The following is a 23,482-nucleotide window of genomic DNA, read 5'->3' as shown; positions in this document are numbered from 1 at the left end:
GTTAGGCCACTAAGTCATTCTGTGCATCATGCCTTGCTGATATTAGTAGAAGGCTGTTTTCCTCTTCAACTTCCAAATTAAGCTCCAAAAAAGTATTACAATATAGGGAATCACAATCACTATTGCTTGGTCTGATGGCCTGTATTAGGCACTATTTTAGTTCAGAATTTCAAATACAGTAAGCACAGGGTTGAATAGCTGAGTTGCTGTCTAAGCATGTTAATGGATTCTTAGCATTTGTAGGAATGAGCGTTTTGAGTGGCTTTTGAGTATTATATTTTGGTCCTGAGTGAAAAAAATAGCTGGCTATTTTTTTAGCACTAACAATACAAGACTTAAAATTTGACCACTGTAAGTATTTGGGAACATCACTGCTCTGGTGGATGTTTCGTTTGAGACCTGTTTTATCTCCAGCAAGGGAAGCGCATTTCTGTAGCTCTTGTCCCAGCCTGAGCTCATGACCTGGGCTTCACTGGCTCCAGGGAGACTGTGTGTGCCCTTAATGTATTTTAGTGAACAGCACACTTCAGTGGTCTCCACCCCCTAACCATTTCCTCACATTTAGGATTATATGGAGTGTTGGGTCTATAGCATCCATTAAGCGAATCTGAAATAAGGTTTTCCTTTTGTGGTGTATGGGTGGTATAGAAGGCAACAAAAATATTGGCGCTTTCAGCTTGCTAAATTCTGTGGTCTGATATGTGTTAGTGTGAGCATTTGGAATAAAACAGTTTCTGTTCTTCAGTGTAGTTATGGTCTAGCTAACAGTGTTCTCCAGTACAAGCTTTCCATTCATGTATAGTAGGTCTGTGTTTCGGGCTTTTTCCAAGTCCTGTATTTTAAATTTTCTGCTCATAAAAGTGGCTTAACCTTTGATTCTTCTTCCAGCTTATTAAATTTCAGTAAGCCTGTTTATTCTAACACTTAACTTCCCCTGTTAATAGACGATTTTTGTTAACAAGAGGAATAATAATTTATATTTAATGTTGTAAGTAATTGAAACTTACTATCTTTTTCAGTAATAGCTGGTTTTCGAGGGACAGTCCCACATGGCCTATCACTGGAGATTGGAGACACTGTTCAAATATTAGAGAAATGTGATGGTGAGTTCACAGGTTGGAATTCCAGTGATTATGAAGTTTCATACTGTTGATTTGAAACCCATTACTATTCATTTATTTTCTTAAATTAACACATTTTTAAGTCAATAGTATAACACATTCTGGCCTCTTCATTTTTTTTCTCAATTTCAGTGAGCTCTAATCGCTATAATAATTAACTTGCAGTTCACACTTTTTATTTAATCTCTATGCTTAATAAACATTCATAGACGATAACAATTAAAACAGCAAGGAGTTCTCATTGTGATTGCTCTGTTTTCTTGGTATTTCCAAGGGAAGCCTGGCTGCCTTCAAGACCCTTTCAAATGAATTGAGAGTTATAAGTTTAAATCTTAAAGTAGTGTAAACATTCTCTTCTACCTCTGTTCTGAGGTAGAAAATACTAATATGATTTCAGCAAATGTCCGTTACTAGTGTTAGAGAAATAAAGCTGCATTTTTTCATCATCTGCCTCCTTAATACATTACCTAAGGCTTGTCTGTCAATATGACTTTATGATCATTTATCATTATATAGATATTTTTTGGTTTCATATCAGGAATATATACTATTACCTTGTAAGAAATTTTCTTATAGAAGAAAATATCTTTTGAATATCAGGTATACTATGAATTTTGTATAGTAATGTGGCTGATAGATTTAGAACATGAAGTCCAAAAATGATTTGTAAATGTTTACAGTGAATATGAAATAATTTCCCTTTTGTCTGGTGTGGTGTCTAGTGCAAAATAGACTTGGCTTACCTTGTTAGAAACATTTGGGGATACAGGGTTAAAGAGTAATTCCTGAAACTGTGTCAATTAAGTCATCTGAATATGAGCTGGTTTAAACAAAATGCCTTTAATTGTACAGAAAGTCTTTTAAATGAGTGGCAGTCTGACAGCACTGTTTAATTGTCATATCTGTCCAAAAGCAAAAAATGAAATCTGTTTTATATATGGAAATAATTTGCATACGTTAAAAAGCAAAATGTTCTTTCTTCACAGGATGGTACAGAGGATTTGCCTTAAAAAACCCCAATGTTAAGGTAAAGGTGAATTGCACTTTTGCATTCTTTGGCAAAAATCTGTATTTACTTTTTAAAAGTTTATAGTCTCCATGTAAGTATTTGATATTTACTCTTAAAAGAAAACTAGAGCTTAGTGTTAAGTATATTACTGATATTGCTTTAATTAGATTTGGACATGGATTACACTTCTGAAATGCTCCTGTGTATTAGGATGATACACTTCACAAATCCAAGGTTCTGGTGAATTTTCTTTTATTTCTGATTTTTAGATTGTGAAGTCAGAGGAAGCTAAGTTGAAGGGAAAAGACTACTGAGAATACAAATTGTAAATACTGTTAGAAAAATTGGTTAGACTGTGCCTGTTTTTCTTTGTTATGAGTTAATTTAGAGCAGCCAGTGGAGACAGGGAGTATATAGGAGCAACATACAGAGTATCAATTGAATAAAAGGTATGTATTGTCATGTAAAATACATGGCTCATTTTATTTTTCTTTGATGTGTAGTCTTTGATTTCCATAGTAGTATAGCTGATAGTACTGCAGACCAGACTTCACTGATTTATTTTTTTCTGCATTCAGACATGAAATATTATGATATTCATATTTCAGCATTTGTTCATGTTGAATATGTTTAAGCTTTAGCTGTCTTTCTTGTCTTTCTGTTTTCTTAATCTCTCCTGTTGACTTGCCTCTGTGACTAAGATTTTGTTTTTCATATGGGAAACCATTTCAAGATTTCATTTTTTTTTCTCAGCATGGTACTAGAGCTTTTATTCTTATATAAAGGCATCGAAGAAAGATCTTAAATCATCTGTTGCTCCTTTAACCTGCATTGTAAGCTTCGCTCCTTTTTTTCTCTCTTCATTTCCAAGCCTCTTCAGCTGCAAAATAGAGCACATATACATTAATTTCAAAAGTTTCTAGGAGCTCATATAATAAGTCATTGGCCTTTTGTGCCTAGGCCTGCAGTCTCTGCTCACATAAATTTCCTTTGCTTTATATGGAAGGTCAATGTGAACAATAAATTTAGCCACAGAGTCTAATCTGATGTTTACTACTTTCACCTCATTGATATATATTGCAATTTGATTTATAAGACATGAGCAGTTGGGATTTGTTATTGCATCTTCTGTGTCATTTGTTGCAATTCTCACCACATGCTTACTGTCAGTCTTGCTTTGTGGTCTGTCAAATGTGTTGATAGAAGTTATGAATAGGTTTTCTAAACACGGCTTGATGTGTGAAGAAATGAGATATATATTTTCTGCTTTCCTAGTGTGAATGCAAACAGTTTCCTGAATTGGATTTTTGAAAGCAGTCTCTCCAAAAGTAAAATAATAAGAGCACCTTTTAATTCCAGTTGTTATTGGTATTGCTCTGTCAAGATTCTTCCCTTGTTATTCTGCCAGCTTTGACACTCAAAGAAATTATCTGTGGCAGCTGGTCTGCAGTAAGCACGCACATGCAGCCATCCTGTTTTCTGGCACATTGTTACAAGTGCAAGGCTGTACATCTTGCTGTCCTTGGGAGATGCTGTCCTGAGCTACTTTACAGGGGAGTAGGACTATTTACAAGGGCAGTTGCCTTTACATAGTAGATGTGGGGTTTTTTTGTTGAAGGTCTAACATCTGTGTTAAAAGAAAATGGGGCACCATCATCACAAAGGAAAGCTGTATGCAGCTGTGCTTATTATAAACAGAACATATATGTATTTTCCCTCACTGCATTATGTAATGAGCTGGACCGTATTATGTTCCCAGCCAGCTGCTTGAAGCTGAGTTGCTTTATTTTGCATATTGTTCTGATTTATGAAGGTTAGTGTGCTGTAAGAGTGGTGTGACTGTTGCAGCAATGCTGTCCATTCAAAAGAACAGTGGAGAGCCCTTAAATAACTAGAAAAGGACCACTCCTGTCAGGACCCTGAGGCTCTTCAGTAGGCATCTGCCATAGCTTTCCCGTGCACTGCAGGGCATAGTAGTCACCAAATAAAACTTTATTTTTACTTTCTTTATTAACAAGGTTCAATAAAAATAAAGGGAAGTTTATTTATTTTGCTTTATTTTGAAAATCCCTATTTGAAAATATTATTTGTAAGACACTGCTGGTAAGACATTACCCCGCCCAGTTGGTCGGTTTCCTGTCAATGTGGGAGTAATTAATAAAAACAGCTAGGATAAGTGAGCTCTCAAGCAATCTTCTACATGTTCTACATGTGTTTATCTTCTAATTTTCTGAAGTATTGAAGGATTTAAACTCTACTGAATATGACATTTTTGTTTCTGTTGGATCTATACTGAGTATATATTGCATTCTTCTTTTTGTGCATGTTTTTTGGTAATTATTTGGAGGACTTATAATTCAGCATACATTTGCATATTAAATGGTACTAAATGGTACTCCAAACTCATGTAAGGAGAGGTTTGGTTTTTTTTTACCTAAACTATTTTCTTTTTCAGGGCATATTTCCATCCAACTACATTCACTTGAAAAATGCATGTGTTAAGAACAAAGGGTAGGTGAAATGTTCTGGATTCAAATATTTAAACATAGTCAGTTACTTGTACCAAAGATCTTTTGCTTATAAGATAAAGTGGTGATTTCGTTATGTTTGTAGTGTCTTAACTTCAGCCTACTGCCACAGGACTTGAAATAGTTGTCCTTAGCTAACCTGATGCTCCTGCATGGTCATAAAATTGGACTGATATATTCTGAAAAGACATAGAGCACAACTGGGAATATCAGTCTGTATTGTCTAGAGGAAAGAGAAGATGATTGCATGTTTTCACTTCCTGTTGTTAAGTTTGGCTTGAAAGAGGTATTGCCTTAATTAGAAGTTACTCTGTACAAAAGCTGGCTATTAACCTGCTGTTTAAGATTAGTTGTTTTCTTTGAGGACAGCAGCTGTACCATGGCAGACAGCTGGCATTTTACAAATAAATGGTAAAATAATGTGTCAGTTTAATGGCAAAAGTTTTCACTAAAACTGTGAATGAATAGAGATGTTTCCTTTACTACTTTTCTTCAGGTGATGAAAAGCCAATATTTATTTTTAACAACAACTGATATCTTTTCATTTTTAGAAGAGTTAATAAAAACCAGAACAAGTGCTTAAAATTAGTTTTAAAATTTTGTTTTTGAACTCAAATGTTCTGACTCAAAGAAACACTAATCTTTATTTTTTTAGATGTAATACTTACCTTGACAGTCTCACTTCTAAAATTTTTTATTTGTCAGTGATCTTAGTTCAACAGAGTTTTTTCCAAAATTTTACTTAATTTGGGAGCATTCATATTGTATCATTTAGGTTTCTTAATAGAGAGCTGATACATAACAGTTTGAAACCTGTTTAGGTAAAAATATTTCTCAGCCTAATAGATGGATGCCTAAACACCAGGTGTAGGTGACCTTTATTTTGGGAGCATGAATGAATGAGTAGAAGGTCCACGATTCATGATGGGCAAAAATAATAATGAAAATGGTAATCATATTAAAGTCTAATTCCCACAGGTGACAACGGCTCCATAATTACTGTTAAACTCTCTGCTGTTTTCTGTGGAGTTTGCACCACACGTGGTTTGTTATGCCTTAGGATCCTTTCTCCTTTAAAAGTGGTTGTAGGTAAAACTGAAGGTTCAGTAAAATAAAATTATTCTAAACCATCACAATAAAACAAAGCTTAAAGATGGAATAATTTTTGTTAGCAGATACCATGACAGTACTTGTGGGGAGTTCAAACTTTGTTGCCTCTTTTTTTCCTTGTAGTTTGTGTTTCGCATTCAGGCCATGGGCCCTACGGCACATCACAGCCAGGAGCTGTCACATTGTTTTGTAAACTTGATAAGAGTGAAGTGATATCATGAGAAAAGTAATCCAAGCGTGAATGCAAACCCTTGAAATGTACTGTATGTGAGAACAAAGTGGTAGTGATGATGGTGTGTAAAGTGATGGTGTGGTGCAGAGTTTGGTCTTGACCAAGCTAACCCAGCTTTTTCTTGGCCAGCATCAAATAGGCAAGAACTCACTGACACTGTACTAGTTTTCTTTTGAGTTTTTTATATCCTCTTTCAGTTGAAGGAATGGCATTTTCTATCTTATTTCTATAAACAGAGATGTAAAAAAGAGTGGCAACAATCACTGGTTTGGAGTCTAAGCTAAAGTGGCAAGATCCCTTTGGAAACTGTGGGAATTACTCTGCTGTGAAAGTAGTTTTCTGACATGCTTATCTCGTAGTAAAAAACTCACCTTGACTTCTCTAGGACCAAGACTTACCATGGGGATTAAATTATTTTCACCCAAGACTTTTCCATGGGCATTAAATGCAATGTACAAATAAAAAGTGTCATGGGCTGAAGGAGCACCCATGTAGGTTGATAGACATAACTGTTGGCAGGAGGAAGTCTTTATATTAGTAACTGTAATGGGATTTGTAATGCTTGTGTAATATCATGTGTTCTTCTGCGTGTTACAGACAATTTGAAATGGTTATTCCAACAGAAGATTCTGTTATTACAGAAATGACATCAACTTTAAGAGACTGGGGAACGATGTGGAAACAACTCTATGTGGCAAGTACCCTGAATGACGTTGCTTTGATTTAATGCCAACAAAAGACACACTTGTTTGGATGCTTTAGTTTAGTTTAAGCATGTATTTCAGAAAAAAGCATTCAGTTTGGTTTAACTGTTCGAATTATGGACTAAATTCATCTCTCTGTTCCAATCATTCACGGCTACCGCTGCTAAGCTTTAGCAGCTTGTTGATTGAGTCTTGTCCAGTTTCATCGTGTAGCTGTTGGATCTAAGGATTCCTTTGTCTGCTCAACTGAAGTGTTGGAAACAAGTGTAACAAACAATATTGGTATTTTATTGAAATATAGAAATATAGTATATTATTGAAAATCTCTTAGCCAGTTGATTTGAATTATACTTATTTTCTCATATGTTTTTCTTTTCTCTCGCATCCACACGCTAAGAAGCGCTGAGATGTGGCAGTGTTATTTGCCCAGGATCTCTTGTATATGACACAGAGATCAAGGGATGCCAGCTGTTGAGTCCCCATTGCTAAGGGAGGCTGGGGAGTGGTTCTTGATTAGCAATAGTGAACTGATTTTTGGATTTACCTACCACAAATTACAGAAGTGGATTCGGGTTTTGAATTTCTTCCTTATCTCACACTTAATAAATTTTAAGTAAAAGTCCCAGGTTTCACAGTTCTCTTGTTTTTCTTATCTGGATATTTTGTGGTTCTCGTCTTTTTCTCCCTCTCCTTCACATCTTCAGGTCAGTTTGTTTCTCTCCTTGTTTGAATGAAATTGCACTTAGGGTGTTCTATGGTTATTAGTGCCTACCATTCCTTCTTCTGTCATTTCTTCTTGTACTTTTGTATACATTTTCATTTTTCATTCATTATCAGTCTTAGTAATTCTATTACAACTCCTTACAGAATGCCCCTCTATGAAATTCTTTCACTTCAATAGACATTTACAGTCTTAGCTTTCTGTTTAGTTATCTTAGTACATTCATCTTCTCAAATTTCACTTTAAATCATGTTTTTTAGCCTTAACTATTCCTTTTTTCTGAACCCATGTGTCCTGGTTTCAGCTGGGATAGAGTTAACTGTCTTCCCAGTAGCTGGTACAGTGCTATGTTTTGAGTTCAGTGTGTGAAGAATGTTGATAACACTGGTGTTTTCAGTTGCCGCTCAGTAGTGTTTAGACTTAAGTCAAGGATTTTTCAGCTTCGCATGCCCAGCCAGGGCACAAGAAGTTGGCACGGGACACAACCAGGGCACCTGACCCAAACTGGCCAACGGTGTATTCCATACCATGTGACGTCCCATCTAGTTTAGGAACTGGGAAGGGGGGGGCAGGGATTCGCCGCTCGGGGACTGGCTGGGTGTCAGTCGGCGGGTGGTGAGCAATTGCCCTGCGCATCATTTGTAGATTCCAATCCTTTTATTATTACTGTTGTCATTTTATTAGTGCTATCATTACCATTATTAGTTTCTTCCTTTCTGTTCTATTAAACCATTCTTATCTCAACCCAGGAGTTTTACTACTTTTTTCCTGATTTTTTTCCCCCATCCCACTGGAGGGGGGGGCGGGCGGTGAGTGAGCGGCTGCATGGTACTTAGTTGCTGGCTGGGGTTAAACCACAACACCATGTTGTACTTTCTGTTGCATTTCTGGACTAAGAACTGGATATAGTCTTCCAGTAGCAGTTGTGTGAGCATCAAACACAAAGTAGCAATAAGGAACTATTTTTTCTTTCTCAAAGAACACCTGTGGTGTGTGTTATTTCTAAAATTTCCATTTCTCACTCCATCGCTCACTCTGTAAATGTTGCCTCTCCAATTCTGTAATTACCTTTCTTAAAAACTTTGGTTGAAGCAAAGATTATATCAATAAAAATGTTTGTGGGTTGTTTTTTGTTTTGTTTTTTTTTAATTAGGGTAGGCAAACTTTTTTTTGTATAGAGAAAACTCTTTCAAACTCAGCCACCTGATGGTTTCCTATTTATAGTCCTGTTTTGAGTCACCAGTCATTTAAGCAGCTTTTATGTAAATCATACAGATGTGGGATTATTCCACCTTATTTATCTAAATGTTGTGCAGTATCAATAGGATCTTGGATATAAGCTCCCTAGACTGTTTTTCACTGCCATGTCTTCTATTAATCTGCTGCAGTCTCCCATTCTTTTGAGAAGTTTCAGACCAGTGACTTTTTCACTGTAAGGAATCCTACCATTTCCTTTTCTTAATTGGCTACCACCCTAGGTAGAAATTGTTTTGTTTTGGTATATTCACAACACAGAGAAACCTGTTCAATATCTCTCCTTATTCTGACTGGAATTCAGCCTTCGCTGAATGTTCTGCATCTCTTAAGTTTTGGGGTTTTTTTTGCACATCATAATCTAAGATACGATTGCTATAATTTCATTTTTCCATGCCTACTTCCATTTCCTCTGTTAACTGAACTCTTTTTCTTACTTTGTTTTGACTGTAGAGTTGTGTCTTTAAAGGTTTAACTAAAATATTTTTGTTTTAAATTGTGACTTGCATCATGATTGTCTTCTCTTTTTAACATTTGATATTCTAATCTACATTACAACCAAACCATGGTTTGGACTTTGCAGCACGTGCACAAATAAATGTAATCAAAACCTGTTCACTTGCCATCTACATAGTCCCCAACCCCTCATCTTAACTCATTGCTGAGTTGATAATTATGACGTAAATTGTGAGAAGATGAGCTACTCTCTGCTGATACAGGGGCTGCTTCTGCTACGTAAGAAATGGCAATGAGTGGTGCCAATAGACCTCCTACAAGTCAGGATGGTACCGAAGTAGGCAGTCTGCTACGTTTTTGTGATGATTGTGTGGATTGTGTTCAGAGAGGCTGTTCAGAACCAGGTGACCTTTCTGAAACCTGCAGTTGGAGCAGTTGCTAATTTGCTTAGGGAAAGCTTTTATACAAGAGCCTACAAAATCAAGTATTTCCTTTTGGATTCTGAGTAATAGAGTATCATTTTAAACTTAACAGTGAAATTGTAATTCATCAGTATGAACTGGTTCTTGAGAAACAAGAAACTGTTTCTTCAAAGCTTGCTTGAAATTTCTCTAGATTATAATGGGAAGTAGTTTTCTCGAGTGTCTGAAGCACATACAAATGTGGTTGCTTTGTGTATATTAGTAAGTATGTTAGTACATTGGCTGCTTCTGTAACAAAAGGAACAAGAATATGATCCCTTAGTATAGAGACCTAAATCTATAATGCACTCACAGTTGCTTGCAGATCCACTCAGCACTTTGAGATGCAAGCAACTCATAGACAAATTCTAAAGCTTTGGAAAAGAAAGGATGCCTGAAAACGTTATTTTGAGCTTAAAAGTGTTGTTAAACATTAGCATGACTCTTGCATTCACATGAAGAATTTACTTCAGTAGAGCTCATCAGCAGATACCAAAACCAAAGATGCACCTGAATTAGTGTTTATTCGATTTGATTTTTTTTAACTGTAGAAATGAAATCTTTATACACTAGTGTCTGATGGAAAACTGTGAAAACATACTGTCAGTCTAGTCCTCTATAACGTTCCTATAAAGTGTTTTTTGTCTCTAGCTCCTAATTCAAGGTCTATTTGTATGACCTTTTTTGTTCGTTTGTTTCCTTTTACTTATGAACTTCATATATTCCTGTTGTACTTACTGAAGTTGTTTCTTTTTTGGCAACTTTTTTCTTCACTGCCGCTGTTATTGCATGTTCAAAATACGCTGGCTTTCTTTTTTTTTCCAGACAGGAAGCCAAGACAAACAATAAATTAATGCCCGTTTTAGTGAGCTTGTGAAGTGAATGAATGTGAAACAAAGAGAGCAGCTTTATCAAACGGCAGTTTGTCAGAGCCCTTGGAATATAAAAGTTATTGACAGAGAGTAATGGTGCTTCTAAGTGAATTTTAGGTTTTCATAGCAATTATGCAGCAGAAGTACCTGAACTTTGTTTTTATGCCATGTGTTCATACGAAGAAGGAAAAGGGAAATTGGCTTCGGGTTTTTTGGCAAGAATTAGCAGAACAAATCTGAATAGGAATGTTTTTTCAACTTCATGTGATGCATCACTTAAATGGAAGTCCCAGTAACTTCCTCAAGCTAGAGTTTCTCCGAAAAACTGTATCAGGTAAAACTACTTAGAATTGGTGAAGGAAGAGTTAAAAACTTCTGTTTAGGAGGAAACTGTTATGGGAAATTGTTTATGTCCTTAACTGGTATATAATTAGAGTAGGAGGATGTGGTTTAAAAAGTAATCATATTCACATAACTTCTCTTACTTTCCAGTTAGATGAGGAAGAACTGTCTGGACAGGATTCTGTCTGTGATACTATTTATTTATGCATAAACAATAGTGTATACAGTTATATCCATGCAAGAAAAAGTTGAAAGAACATTAACGCTCTGTGGTTCAGAGTTTGAATGCTAGGAGCTATCGCCTTTTCATCCCCTTATGTGTATGAGTTCAAATAGTCTTGAATTACATCATCACATGCAGTTTGGATGAGACAGCAGCACAGAATGAACATGCTCTTGGAATAAGAAAGTGCTATGGCATGAAACAATTTTTGTTATATCTGTCACATAAATCAGACTTTGTTAACATGAGGCATAAGGAGTTGGAGTGAAATTTTGGAGTGAGTGTGGTGCAAAGACAGGGTCTGTAGTAAGCTCTGAAACTCTGATTTTTGTCTGCACACACACATGCAGGCAGGTAAAATGGGACGATGAGAAAAAAGACTAAGGGGAATAAGGAAGGAGTTTTCTTTATTTCCCCACCATATCTGTATTTATTAGGCTTGTCAGCTTATACAGGTGATATAGAGGCAATTATATTTTTATCTCACAGAGGAATGAGGGGGATCTCTTTCACCGACTGTGGCACATAATGAATGAAATCCTAGATCTGCGAAGGCAGGTCCTTGTTGGCCATCTCACCCATGATCGAATGAAGGATGTCAAGCGACACATCACTGCTCGTCTGGACTGGGGCAATGAGTGAGTAAATATAATAATAAATGAAAATAATTTTGAAATAATAAATGAAAATAGTCTAATTATAATGCCACAGCTTTAGGCGCATTGTAGAATGTTGAAATAAGGGAACAAATTTAACAAGTGTTACATTATTTTTAAATGGACTTTCTCCTTCATTGTTTTTCTGTCCACTGTGTTTTAACAGTGAAAAGTGATTTGTCATTTAATTTTGCTTTTTTATCTCACTTTATTTTACATAGCAGTGGCACTGTCTACAAGAGAATTGCACTGGAATATCTGCAGCATTCTTTTATGTCTTTTTAAAACACACCTGGCCAGATTCCAATATGATGCAGTTAGCATAGCTCTGTTGTCTTAATTGAAACTGTATTGGCTGACATTGTTTCCTTTTTGACTTGTGTAACACAATTCATTTCCTACTGGGGCACCTCTAACGTACATCTTGCTAGTATGCTCTGCATCTTTCTTTTATCTGAAAGCGAGAAAAATGTTAAAATACCTTTTGGCATTTGGGTGCTGTTTCCAAAGTCTTCTCTTTAGCCTATATTCAGTTAAACTCTGACTAAATGCAGCAATATTCAATAGTAGAATTAACTGAATTTCAGGGGTTTCTCCAACTACTGCTATCAGAAAGCCTAAATAACCTAACATAGTGGAAGAACTGTGATTAACTGTGTATCATTAACCATCTGCTTAGAATTTTGTGCTAACGGAATGGAATTGTGATGAATTTTGAAGCGGTCTGTTCCTACTCTTTAAAAACATATTTTTAAAAAACTTTCTAATCTTTCAGATTTTTCTGAATTCAGCATGACTGCCCCATATGTGTCCTAATGTTTATTGCTTGCTGCTGTGCTGAAAATAAGTTTTATTTCTGTTGATTCAAATTAATTTCATTATTTTGTTCATGGGATACAGCCAAGCAGCTTTGATGCCATCCAGGCCATATTAAAATTAAGCTGATATTTTGGCATGTGATGGATTTTCTTTTTATCTTCTTTTCCATGTTTGTAATTCAAATTGACAATACTAGCACAATTCGCACTGTACAATGTCCATAATAGTACAAAGAGCAATATCCGTTGTACATTGTCCACAATGTGAAACAGATTTAAAAACTGTGGAAAAATGTATTCTATTAATGTTACAAAGTTAAGAAAGGGAAGGAATCATCTGTGAATGGTGAATACAGCCAAAATACAGTAAAACAAATCCAGAACCAACTGTAGAGTACCAATTAACATGTCCATTTTTTGTTGGAATGTTTCTGTTAAATGTAAATAGAAGCAATAAGTTAATTTGTTTCATCTGTATGTAGAAACTACTCACTATTATTCCATTCCTCATACAGGCAACTGGGGCTTGACTTGGTTCCAAGAAAAGAATATGCTATGGTGGATCCTGAAGAGATCAGCATTACGGAGCTCTACAGGCTGGTATGTGAATATAATACTTGGTACTTTTGCAATCAAGTGACATACTGATGTTTCGATGGCAGCTTTCTTCTACTTAACCAAGACTACTTTTTTTGATCAAATAAACTGACATTTCATAATGTAATGAGTTTTACTATGAGGAAAGAAGTTTTTTCTTTTGAAGAGTTATGTTATTTCTACGTCAGTACGAGATGCTTTGATATCAAATGTGTGTGTGCACACATGTTCATTTTCCATGTTATTTGTTAAAAGTTTTGTTTTCTGATATTTCATTAAAACTGTGACTGTTAACATGAATTTAATCGTCAATAAAAGCTTATGAGACTCTTTTTGATTGGAGCTTTACGTGGCCCATGAGTCCTGTTAGATAAGATTTGTGGAAATAAAATAATATACTTAATGCTACAAGTATTGTCACAATTAATCATACTGGGCTATTGGTCTTTTCTAATATATTAATGTAAATAGCAGTTTAACTGAAAAGAAAAGCTCTCCTTTGGGCATAAAAGCCCATCTTGATTTACTAAAACCAGCACTGGTTTCTTATTTCTTACTCTGATTTAATCTCCAGTGAGCAATAAGAAAACTTGCCAATTCATTTATGTGGACTTTGGCTCATTTTAAGTACTACAGCTGTTAGAGATACACAGTTCTGAGCCTTACTTGCTTAAGACTAAGCTTTTATTTAAACTAAATTTTATTTATGTTTACTTTTGTATTTAAATACAGAATAAAGCAGAAATACAATTGCTACAATTTTCTGTGGAGCTGAAATTATAATAAGTTTTTGATAATTTTTACAAGTTATCAACATAAGTATCTAATGTCAAGCCTTGTAGTAATTTCTTCATGCTAGAATCAGTATACCTTTGGGCAGTTTCAAAGTCATATGTAATCTTATGGAATCCTGTTGAAGCACTAGATGAAATACAGTGAGGAACCATTAATCATAAGAAGAAACATACAGAGGAACAATAACCCAGAAAACTAATGGAACTCGTGGAGTGCACTTTGAAAAATAGGGGGGGGGGGGGGGGGACACACAAAGCCCAACATAACCTAAGTTTGAAGGCTAAGTAGCTTAGACTGCTGTTTAACATTATTTTTGGTACAGTGTAAGAGAGAAATAGTACAACTTAATATTGTCCTACTCTTAATGGGTGATTAAAATGTTGAAGGTATACACTGTGAAGTCAAATCAAGAGAATTTAGTAGCTTCTATATAGCAGACTGCCAAAGATCATAAAATACAGATGTGATTTTTTTCCATCTTAAAATACTGGTATTTAGTCTTCTACAAAAGCATTTTTGTGTGTTTGAATACCAGACTATCAGATCATTAACCATTTAAACCAGCTATGAAATACTATATTGTTACAGCAAAAGCTTTAAAGTGGCTTAGAATTTTCAGAGTAGGAAAGAAGTAAACTTCCAGAGGTTACTGTTTTTTCCTAGAGATAATTATGATGCAGTGCAACACTGGGAAAGTCCCTTCCTCATGTGCTCCTTCTCAGATACAAAAGAACCCAAAACAAAACAAAAGAAAAACCCCCAAAAGGCCTATTACAAGTTAATGCTGAATTTAAAATGTAAAAATTGGGATTAAGAAAGTAGTTCAGCATTACATTTTTTACTCTTTTTGTTTTGAGATTTTTACAGTTAATTCAAACTGGCTGTCTGTGGTATTTTTAGATGGAACATCGTCATCGAAAAAAAGACACACCAGTACCAGCTAGCAGCCACCATCTTTTTGTTCAGATGAAGAGTCTAATGTGCTCCAATCTGGGAGAGGAACTTGAAGTAATCTTCTCACTCTTTGACAGTAAAGAAAATCGGCCCATCAGGTACCACATAATTTTTCACTGGAATACTGATTTTACACAAGTTTTGTCAATATACTCTGTCTGTTTTGATCCAGGTAACAAATTTCATATTTAGAAGCAAGCAGAAGATAGTCTTGATTCAGGATAATTGTTTGCTTCCTTTTGAAATTAGATTTCTATACTTAATAGTTTGTAGTTTTGCTTTAGGTTTAAGTAATGTGTATTTCTCCATCTTGTTTACCTATTTCAGTTTTCAGTTCATTTTGTTTGTGTAGGAACATACATACATATATGCATACAGAATGAATGTTAGTTCTGTGACCTAAAGGTCATTTTTCAGTATCTCTATTTTCCTCTCTCCTAATGAGTGCATACTCAGAACTGTTGCTTGCTCTGTAATGTTTGAGATGAATTCTTCTAGCTACATGAGACTGGAGGGCTGCCCTTGGTCAGTAAATTAAGTGTCTTTTTATAAAAGCAGCCTGTACTTCAATAAGGAGGTGCCTGTTCTTCAGTGAGACGGTCAAACCTATCTCGCATCCGCTTAGGGTTTGTCTGACCTCTTTTTTCAGCTGGGAGCTGATCCTGGAACCATTTTTTTTTGTTTGTTTGTCCTAGAGCTTAAATTCTGAGAGAGCCCTGACAACCTGTGAATTTTTAAATATTCAGTAATTATTTCTACTCCCAGCACATTTCTAGCCAAAAGAGAGAACGTGGGAGTGAATGGTAATGGAACCACTATGCACTTAATAAATATGAGCACGGGAGGAGAGCAGTGTTAGTGCAAGAGCCTTGTAAGTTCTGGTTGAGGAATATGCCAGGAAGATAGAACCATTAAATGCTTGTGCAGTGGTAGTTTGACTCAGGCTGGATGCCAGGTGCCTAACAAGGCACTCTTATCACTCTTCTCCTAAACTGGACAGGGGAGAGAAAACATAACAAAAGGCTCATGTGCCAAGATAAGGACAGGGAGAGATCACATGGCAATTAACATCATGGGCAAAACAGACTCGACTTGGGGAAAATTAAATTAATTTATTACCAGTCAAGTTGGAAAAGGGTAATGAGAAATTAAACCAAACCTTAAAACACCTTCCCCCCACCCGGTCCTTCTGCCCAGGCTCAACTTCATTCCTGATTTTTCTCTACCTCCTTCCTGCCAGCAGTGCAGGGGGATGGGGAATAGGGGTTGGGGTCAGTTCCTTACCCCTTGTCTCTGCTGCTCCTTCCTCCTCAGGGGCAGGACTCCTCACTCTTCCCCTGCTCCAGCGTGGGGTCCCTTCCACGGCAGACAGTCCTCCATGAACTTTTCCAACATGGGTCCTTCCCACGGGCTGCAGTTCTTCACAAACTGCTCCAGCGTGGGTCCCTTCCCCGGGCTGCAGTCCTTCAGGCACAGACTGCTCCAGCGTGGGTCCCCCGCGGGGTCACAAGTCCTGCCAGAAAACCTGCTCCAGCCTGGGCTCCTCTCTCCATGGGTCCTGCCAGGAGCCTGGTCTGGCGTGGGGTCCTCTCTCCCCGGGCTGCAGGTGGAGATCTGCTCCCCCGTGGACCTCCCTGGGCTGCAGGGGGACAGCCTGCCTCACCATGGTCTTCCCCACGGGCTGCAGGGGAATCTCTGCTCCGGCGCCTGGAGCATCTCCTCCCCTCCTTCTGCACTGACCTGGGGGTCTGCGGGGCTGTTGCTCTCACATCTTCTCACTCCTCTCTCTGGCTGCAGTTTCTATTGCGCAGCAACTTTTTCCCCTTCTTAAATCTGTTCTCCCAGAGGCACCACCACCATTGCTGATGAACTCGGTCTTGGCCAGCGGTGGGTCCATCTTGGAGCCGGCTGGCATTGGCTCTGTCGGACATGGGGGAAGCTTCCATCAGCTTCTCACAGAAGCCACCCCTGTAGCCCTGCCCCGCTACCAAAACCGTGCCATGCAAACCCAGTACAGTGGGAGATCACCTGCTGGTCAGAAGGCTCCCATTCGTACTTTTCTGCTGGTTGTTGGCCGCTCTATTCTTAGCTGTCCTCATGATAGAAGGAACATGTTCTGGAGGCAACAAACATCTGCTTTAAGACTGGCCACAAGAGAATTGAAAGACTAAGCTTCAAAGCAAAAACCTCTCTAGATAAGACAGCTCACAGATACACGAAAAGAAATATAAGCTACTGCTCTAAGCCTTTTAATAGGGTAAAAAGTGTTACTCAGAATATGTACGAAGCCGTGACTGTGTACTACTTGTCATCTTACATATGGCAATAGGAATTTGGGGAACCATGTGGAATTTGGACTGAATTTGACAAAATTATGCCTGTGCTTTGTAGTTGGGCAAGATAACTAACCAGTGCTTTGAAGGAAGATTATACTGAGTAAATTGATTTTTGTTGTTAATGAAATCATATATAAGCAACTGTTTTTACAGTGTCAGGTGCTAAATACTGACACTTCATTCTGGCTGCATTTTGGACATTAGTCACCAAAACGCAGTTTACTGTCATTTCTGAGAACTAAATGTTCATCAGGGCATGCTTCCGTGTTCAAGCCAATGAATGCCACAGCAGGTGATAGATTTAGGAGAAAGCTTCAGACCTTGACAGAAAATAATTTGGGTGTTACGGATTGCTGAAAACAAGGTTATGGCAGTAGTGGTGGTATGAAAGCAAATGGATTGGATTTCATGTTCACATGAAAGCACAAATTCTAGAGCTGTTCGTCACACGCTTGCTGTGATCTGACCTTTAGTTATTGATTCCTGACTCCAGTGTCTGTTTGCAGCTGCTTTATTATGTGTGAACTTCCTCATCCCATTACAGGCAAACCTTGAAGAAGTGTGTTGCCGTGAATCCAAACTGCTTTCTAGGGCATGGGGGGAATGACAAGATGAACTTTGTGAAGGTAGTTTGCAGCCATCTACAAAACAAACAGATACCCCCATGAAAACAAAACCGCAACAAAAAACCCTCCCAAGAAACAAACAGGAACCTCTCAACATGTTGGAAAAGCTGAAACCGAGAGAGTTTTCACAAGAACAGATTAAATGCAAGGTATATCTTTAGCACAGATATGAACTCTGGAATGCAGGGGTGTCCAAGCTGGATATTTATATGGTCTTTCTAGACTAGACCTGGAAGCAATACAACCAGGTTATCACAGAGTTAAACCAAAGCTAGTTGGTCTTGGTACAGTATGATATACAATTTTTATTCAGTACAAATGCGTGGGATAGTTCAGACGTCTTTAGGCCCTGGCTGACGCATGCATGAAATGAACAGCCTCCATCAGAAAGATGATGTATGAGAGGAGAAAGTGTCTGTGCTCCCCAGCTACTGCAGTTCGCACACTGCAGTGATGCCGAAGCTTACTGGCAATAGTAGATTTGTGGAGCCTGGATACACACGCTCTTCTGCTCACGTCTGATGAAAGTGCGGGTCAAAAGTTGTGCACAGCAGCACCTTAAGGTCTGTCACAACCTAGCTGTGTCATTTGTTTATTGTTTTCCTAAGTTGTTGTCTTGTGGTCCAGTAGAAAAATGCAGTGAAAATAATAAATGAAACTTGTTAATAGCACAGATAAATTTAAGGAACTGTTCATGATAGTTTATTTCCTGAAACAAAGATCTTTGATTAAGAATAGAAGTATAGGGATATACATGACTTTAAATTTATTTCTTCAATTCATTGCTATGGTATTAGAATTTTTGGGTTTTGTTTCTTAGGACTTTGTTGCTTTTTACCTCAAATATCAGTTTTGCAAGCCCTTTGTGTACCAAGCTTTCCTCAGCTGGGTAAGCCTGCTTGTTTTAATGAGACTGTTTGAATGTATAATGTTAAGTACAGGCTCATAGGTACAATTGCTCCAAAAATGTGGCTTTATGTGGATTCTAATACAGTGTTCATTGTCCATCTGATGTAAATTAACATTAAAGCAAGCGATCTTTATAACCTCTTAAACAAAAAGTTCATCTGAAGAGAGTAAAAATAGCAAAATTGAGATTTAATGATAGAATTTTTGTTCCAATGTTTTTCTTGGGACTAACAGCTTCTTATCAGGTGGACCTGCAAATGTAGTATCTCTCTATATCTATTTCTTTTTTTGTAACCTTAGGTTCATGCAATTGAAATAGCTGCTTTGAAAGATTGTTGGAGGACTAGAAGCAACATTATCTGATCAATCTTTTTAATTGACTGGATATCTCTTTTTCCACAGCCTTTTTTTGTTTGATGTTACCCATTTCATACATTCAGCTGTTTGAACAGAAACATTTATTCAAGTATCACGGTTAAACTGAATTGCAATTGCAGATACCGAGGTGGGGCAAGTATCTACAAAAAGAAGTAGTAAGGCTTTGGGAAGCTTAAGTATAGCGGCTGTCTTCCTAGTCCAGCTCCAGACTAGTGCAAGAAGCAGCTGCCTCTGGGTAGGATGCTCTGATCCAAAACAGTTAGCAACATTCAGGAAGAAATACAGCGTATTCAAGCTCACAGCTTGCCTAGCTTCTTCATTTTACTGGCCTGCAAGGAACCACAACATATAAATGAAACTTTGTGGCATTTTTCTTAGTGAGATTATTTTTAATGTATTAACATAAATCTAACTGTATATTGCTGCAGAGTTTATACAGAATGTTTTCATTAAATTTTGAGTATTTATATGTTACTGATAAGAGGATGTAATTTTTACTAACATGCATAAAACACTTTGATTTTGTGATAGTGACTTGGCAAATTTTCAGTTACTGATTTTTCTGATCAACTGTAGTATTGAGTACTTTGAAAGGGTTTGATTTTTCTATCGGAGTTGTTAATAATGTGGATAGCATGTTACCATGTGGAAAAGTCTGTGCTTCGGAAAAACAAGGAAAAAAGAAGGTACTTGGTAAAACAGGGAAGGTATGGTTTAATAGCTGAACTTCACATTAAAGTGCAAGAATAAGGTTGCCATTAGGCCATTGTAAAGTTGTAGTTTTCTCAGGCAATATTAAGAACTGATGAGATTTAGAATGTAGTCATTGAACATTGAAAGGTAATGAAAGTTTTTGTTGTTGTTGCTATAGTTATAGATTCTCTCTGAAGAAAGCATGCCATAGCAACTGAGATGAGCCAAGTTATAAGCAGAAAGCACAGTGTGTTAACAGTTCTTGCATTTGACTTATTAGACACTCAATTCTAGTTCTACTAAGAAAATATAACATCATTACATGCTAAGAACAGATTAAAAGAATATAGGTGTATAAAGTAGAAAGAAACTTAGATATCACATTGGAAACTGTGATCCTGAATGTCAGCAAACAACTTTTCTCTAATTCTTGTGACCCATGTGTTTTGCCACAGGAATGAAGTTCAGTGAAGTATTCTCAGCAGGGCTGGATCCTCGCGTGATGCAATGTTAGCCACTGTTTGTCTTTGTAAAGACAACCAGAGAAGGAAAAAAATAATAGTAATAATTGTAATTCCCTTTGCATGTTATACAATATCTTAATGACAATTGCTGTAGTTCAAGACACGGTCCAGACTCCCGAGAAGATAGGGAAATTTAAGTTTGAATATTCAAAGGCAGAGCAAGAAACTGAGTATTGGTCCTTGTTTTCTTAAAGAAAAACCCAACCTATTAATATAAACCTGTTCTTCACCTACACTACACTCTTGTTCCTCTTTACTTAAAAAAACCCCAAACAAACAAACAAAAAGCAACCCCCCCCCCCCAAAAAAAAAAAAACCAAAACCAAACCAAACCAAAAAACAAACCAAAGTGGTCATTGCATGCTTTATATTTAAATTTAGCATTTGCTCCTCTTCATCACCTTTTGTTTCTCTGATTAGTTGTGCTTCATTAGAAAAGAATTGGTCCTGAAAGAACATGCAAGTATATCTTCAGGGTAGGGGGGATGTTGTCAGGCTCTGGAGTCTGAGTAGATGGAGGTATCTTTCTGTAGTCACGAGTAAGATGCCAAGATTAAGACATATGCCAATGCCTAGCATTTCCTTTTTGTTTAATTTTAGAAGGTTTCATAATGAATAAATGGACTTTAGGATTGGAATCCAGCTCTAAAGACAACTAAACTGAAGATCTTTGCGTGAATTGCATCTCTAGGCTCCTGTTAGAGTCTACAGAGACCTAGTTATAGTCATTGAAATCTAGAACACGATTCAGCTGATGAAGTGTTTGCATCTTCTTTAGGGCGTGTTGGATAGCTCTTTAGAATCCATAGACTGTATTGATTAAAGAGCTGCTGAGCATACCCTGAAGTAATTTTGAGCTGAATGCATCCTATTTCTTTTTTGTTTTCTGTTTCAGTACTGTAGATATCAACAAATTTGAGTCTTCAAGTTTAGAAAGACTTGATGTTGAATTCGTAAAGGATATAGATACTCAGTTATCTGACTTCTTGACATTAGCCCCTCAGAGTGGAATCTATAAGGAGAAGCACTCTGAATTTGCTCTTAAAATATTTGCAAAGGATTTAGAGTAGATGGATCAAAAGTGATATATGTATGTACAAATTTACTACTGTTGCTCCAGTATATATTGAAATTCTTTTGTTAAAAAAGAAAGCATGGTCTGTGTGTCTCTTTCGTTACTGTGTTGTGGTAGGCAATGTACATGTTTAAGGAATATTCTTCTAATTTAACATATAAATTGGTGCTGTCATTGTGACCTAGCAGTGCATTTCTAGGATGGCACCTTTTAAAATGAGATGGAAAATAAAACCATTAAACCATTATTGTGATTTTGATAATGTGTCTTAGTATTCCTTTAGTGCTTTGTATAAAAGAAAAATTAGGTAAATTTATAACTAGATTATTCTCAACTAAATATTTCATCTTAAAACCATGGATAAAGGCTCATAATTTTCCTAACATGTACTAAGAATTAAATAATATGTTTTTCAGGTGATATGTTGAGAATCTGTAATGTTGAAATGAGTGACTTGCCCAGACTTGGTGTCAGATAGTGACAAAAAAAAAAATCAGTGTGGTGCTTGGGGTTCTTTTTGACCTTCAGAATTCCTAACTACAGATTGGTAGCAGCTGTGATGCCTCACTTGCACCTAACTTAGTGTGATCAGTGTCCACTTTGGGCAACAGGGATTTTTGCTGTCAGCTTTAGTAAGCTAGAGATAAATGTTCTTTTGTGATCACTTGCCATTTGTTTGGGAACTATATGGAACTATAATTTTTTCCAGGCTTTTTTCATTGCTGGAAATTGCTATTAAAAATGACTGTTTCTAATTGTGTTGGTGTCTACAATAACATCAGTTCTGTTCTATTAAAATATATGTAATAATAAAATAGAGGTTTATTTATGACTTTTATTGCTGTTAATAAACAGTAATAATAAATATTACTTTGCAGACTGTTTCTATGTTGATATAATTGTCTAATGTGTGTCTTCACACTTTAAAAGGTTTTTTTGGGACATGAATATTCTACTTCCTGTATGGAAGCAAGAAAACTGTCAGTATTTAAGTCAAGTATTTAAATCTGAATGATGACTTGCTTATGCACTCGATGCATTAAGACTACAGTTGCAAGTCATTAATTTTCTACTTAATTGGTGCATACTAATTTCACTTGACTGTGTATGCATATGTATATATCCATATTTTCTAGCTAAACTAGCTGCTAGGAATAATTTTTGCTATGACTTAAATTAACAGTAAACAGCTGAAGTCAGCCCCTGATGATTCCTACAGTTTTCCCTGGTGGGTTCTTGTATCTTGTTCCATTTGCCTTCCCTTCTTTCTGCTTTGCAGTTTTCTTTCTTAGAACAGTAGCAGCCCCTGAGTGGGTTAGAGCAAGTGTGCAAATGGCACTGCTTTAACATGGTACAGCCATAAGGCTTGTCCCAGTAAAATTCTTTGTTTTATGCGCTATTGCATCTTCTAACCTTGCATTCCTCTTCCTCTCTTATTTCTGTTAAGGGAACAAGCCCTGTTTGTGTATTCTTCGTTTTTTTTGTTCTTTAAGAAAGTTTTAAAAAGCTATCTTGATGACACTTTAATTTGTAGACGTACTTATACTATTCGAATCCTAACGCAAAATTTTTAGCATACACAGTTGTAGAGTAGTGTTGTTACTGTATTTGGAAAATTAAAGAGGTCCATGATCACATCTTCTCTCAAGGCTTTTTTGTCTTTCAGTTCAGTCCCGTTTTCCTGGCCACTGATGAGCTTTTACTGGCTACTTGAGTTCTACAATATCTTAGTCTGTTTCTGAAGTATATTATCTCAAACATACTCTGTCTAGATCTATTGAGAGTCCAGACGGTGTTAATTAGTGTTGTTAAGAAATGCTTTTATAAAATCTGTTCCTTGAATCTGGCGTGCTCAACAAATGCTTGAGAACAGCAGAATCAGAAGGATTTATCAATTTAGTACTGAGCTTTGATGGCTTGTTTTTATGTCATCTAATTTTGTTATAACTAGATGAACAGTTTGAAAGTCTAATGCTGCTGTCTACTTCAAGTAGTGCCAGCCAGTAGGAGTGGATTTGTAGAGCAGCAGTTCATGGTAAGCCCAATGTTGACGTGTAAATGTTTCAAGGATTTGACTTTGGACTAACT

At 36.7% G+C, this 23,482-nt stretch overlaps 1 protein-coding gene across 2 annotated transcripts in view; it reads left to right on the top strand.

The window, feature by feature from the left end:
* DOCK4 (dedicator of cytokinesis 4) overlaps nt 1-23,482 on the top strand; it is a 253,773-nt gene that overhangs the window by 87,472 nt on the left and 142,819 nt on the right. For both annotated transcript variants that reach the window (XM_075059189.1, XM_075059188.1), the window contains exons 2-8: nt 1,020-1,103; nt 2,108-2,148; nt 4,586-4,641; nt 6,598-6,694; nt 11,523-11,671; nt 13,023-13,107; nt 14,800-14,951. In XM_075059189.1, coding sequence (XP_074915290.1) covers nt 1,020-1,103; nt 2,108-2,148; nt 4,586-4,641; nt 6,598-6,694; nt 11,523-11,671; nt 13,023-13,107; nt 14,800-14,951 — 664 coding nt within the window. The remainder of the gene's footprint in view (nt 1-1,019; nt 1,104-2,107; nt 2,149-4,585; nt 4,642-6,597; nt 6,695-11,522; nt 11,672-13,022; nt 13,108-14,799; nt 14,952-23,482) is intronic.

The sequence above is a fragment of the Buteo buteo genome, chromosome 28 (assembly GCF_964188355.1).
Source record: "Buteo buteo chromosome 28, bButBut1.hap1.1, whole genome shotgun sequence".
NCBI classification, from domain to species: Eukaryota; Metazoa; Chordata; class Aves; order Accipitriformes; family Accipitridae; genus Buteo; species Buteo buteo.
The sequence above is the reverse complement of the archived record's forward strand: the minus strand, read 5'-3'. Positions and strand labels throughout refer to the sequence as shown.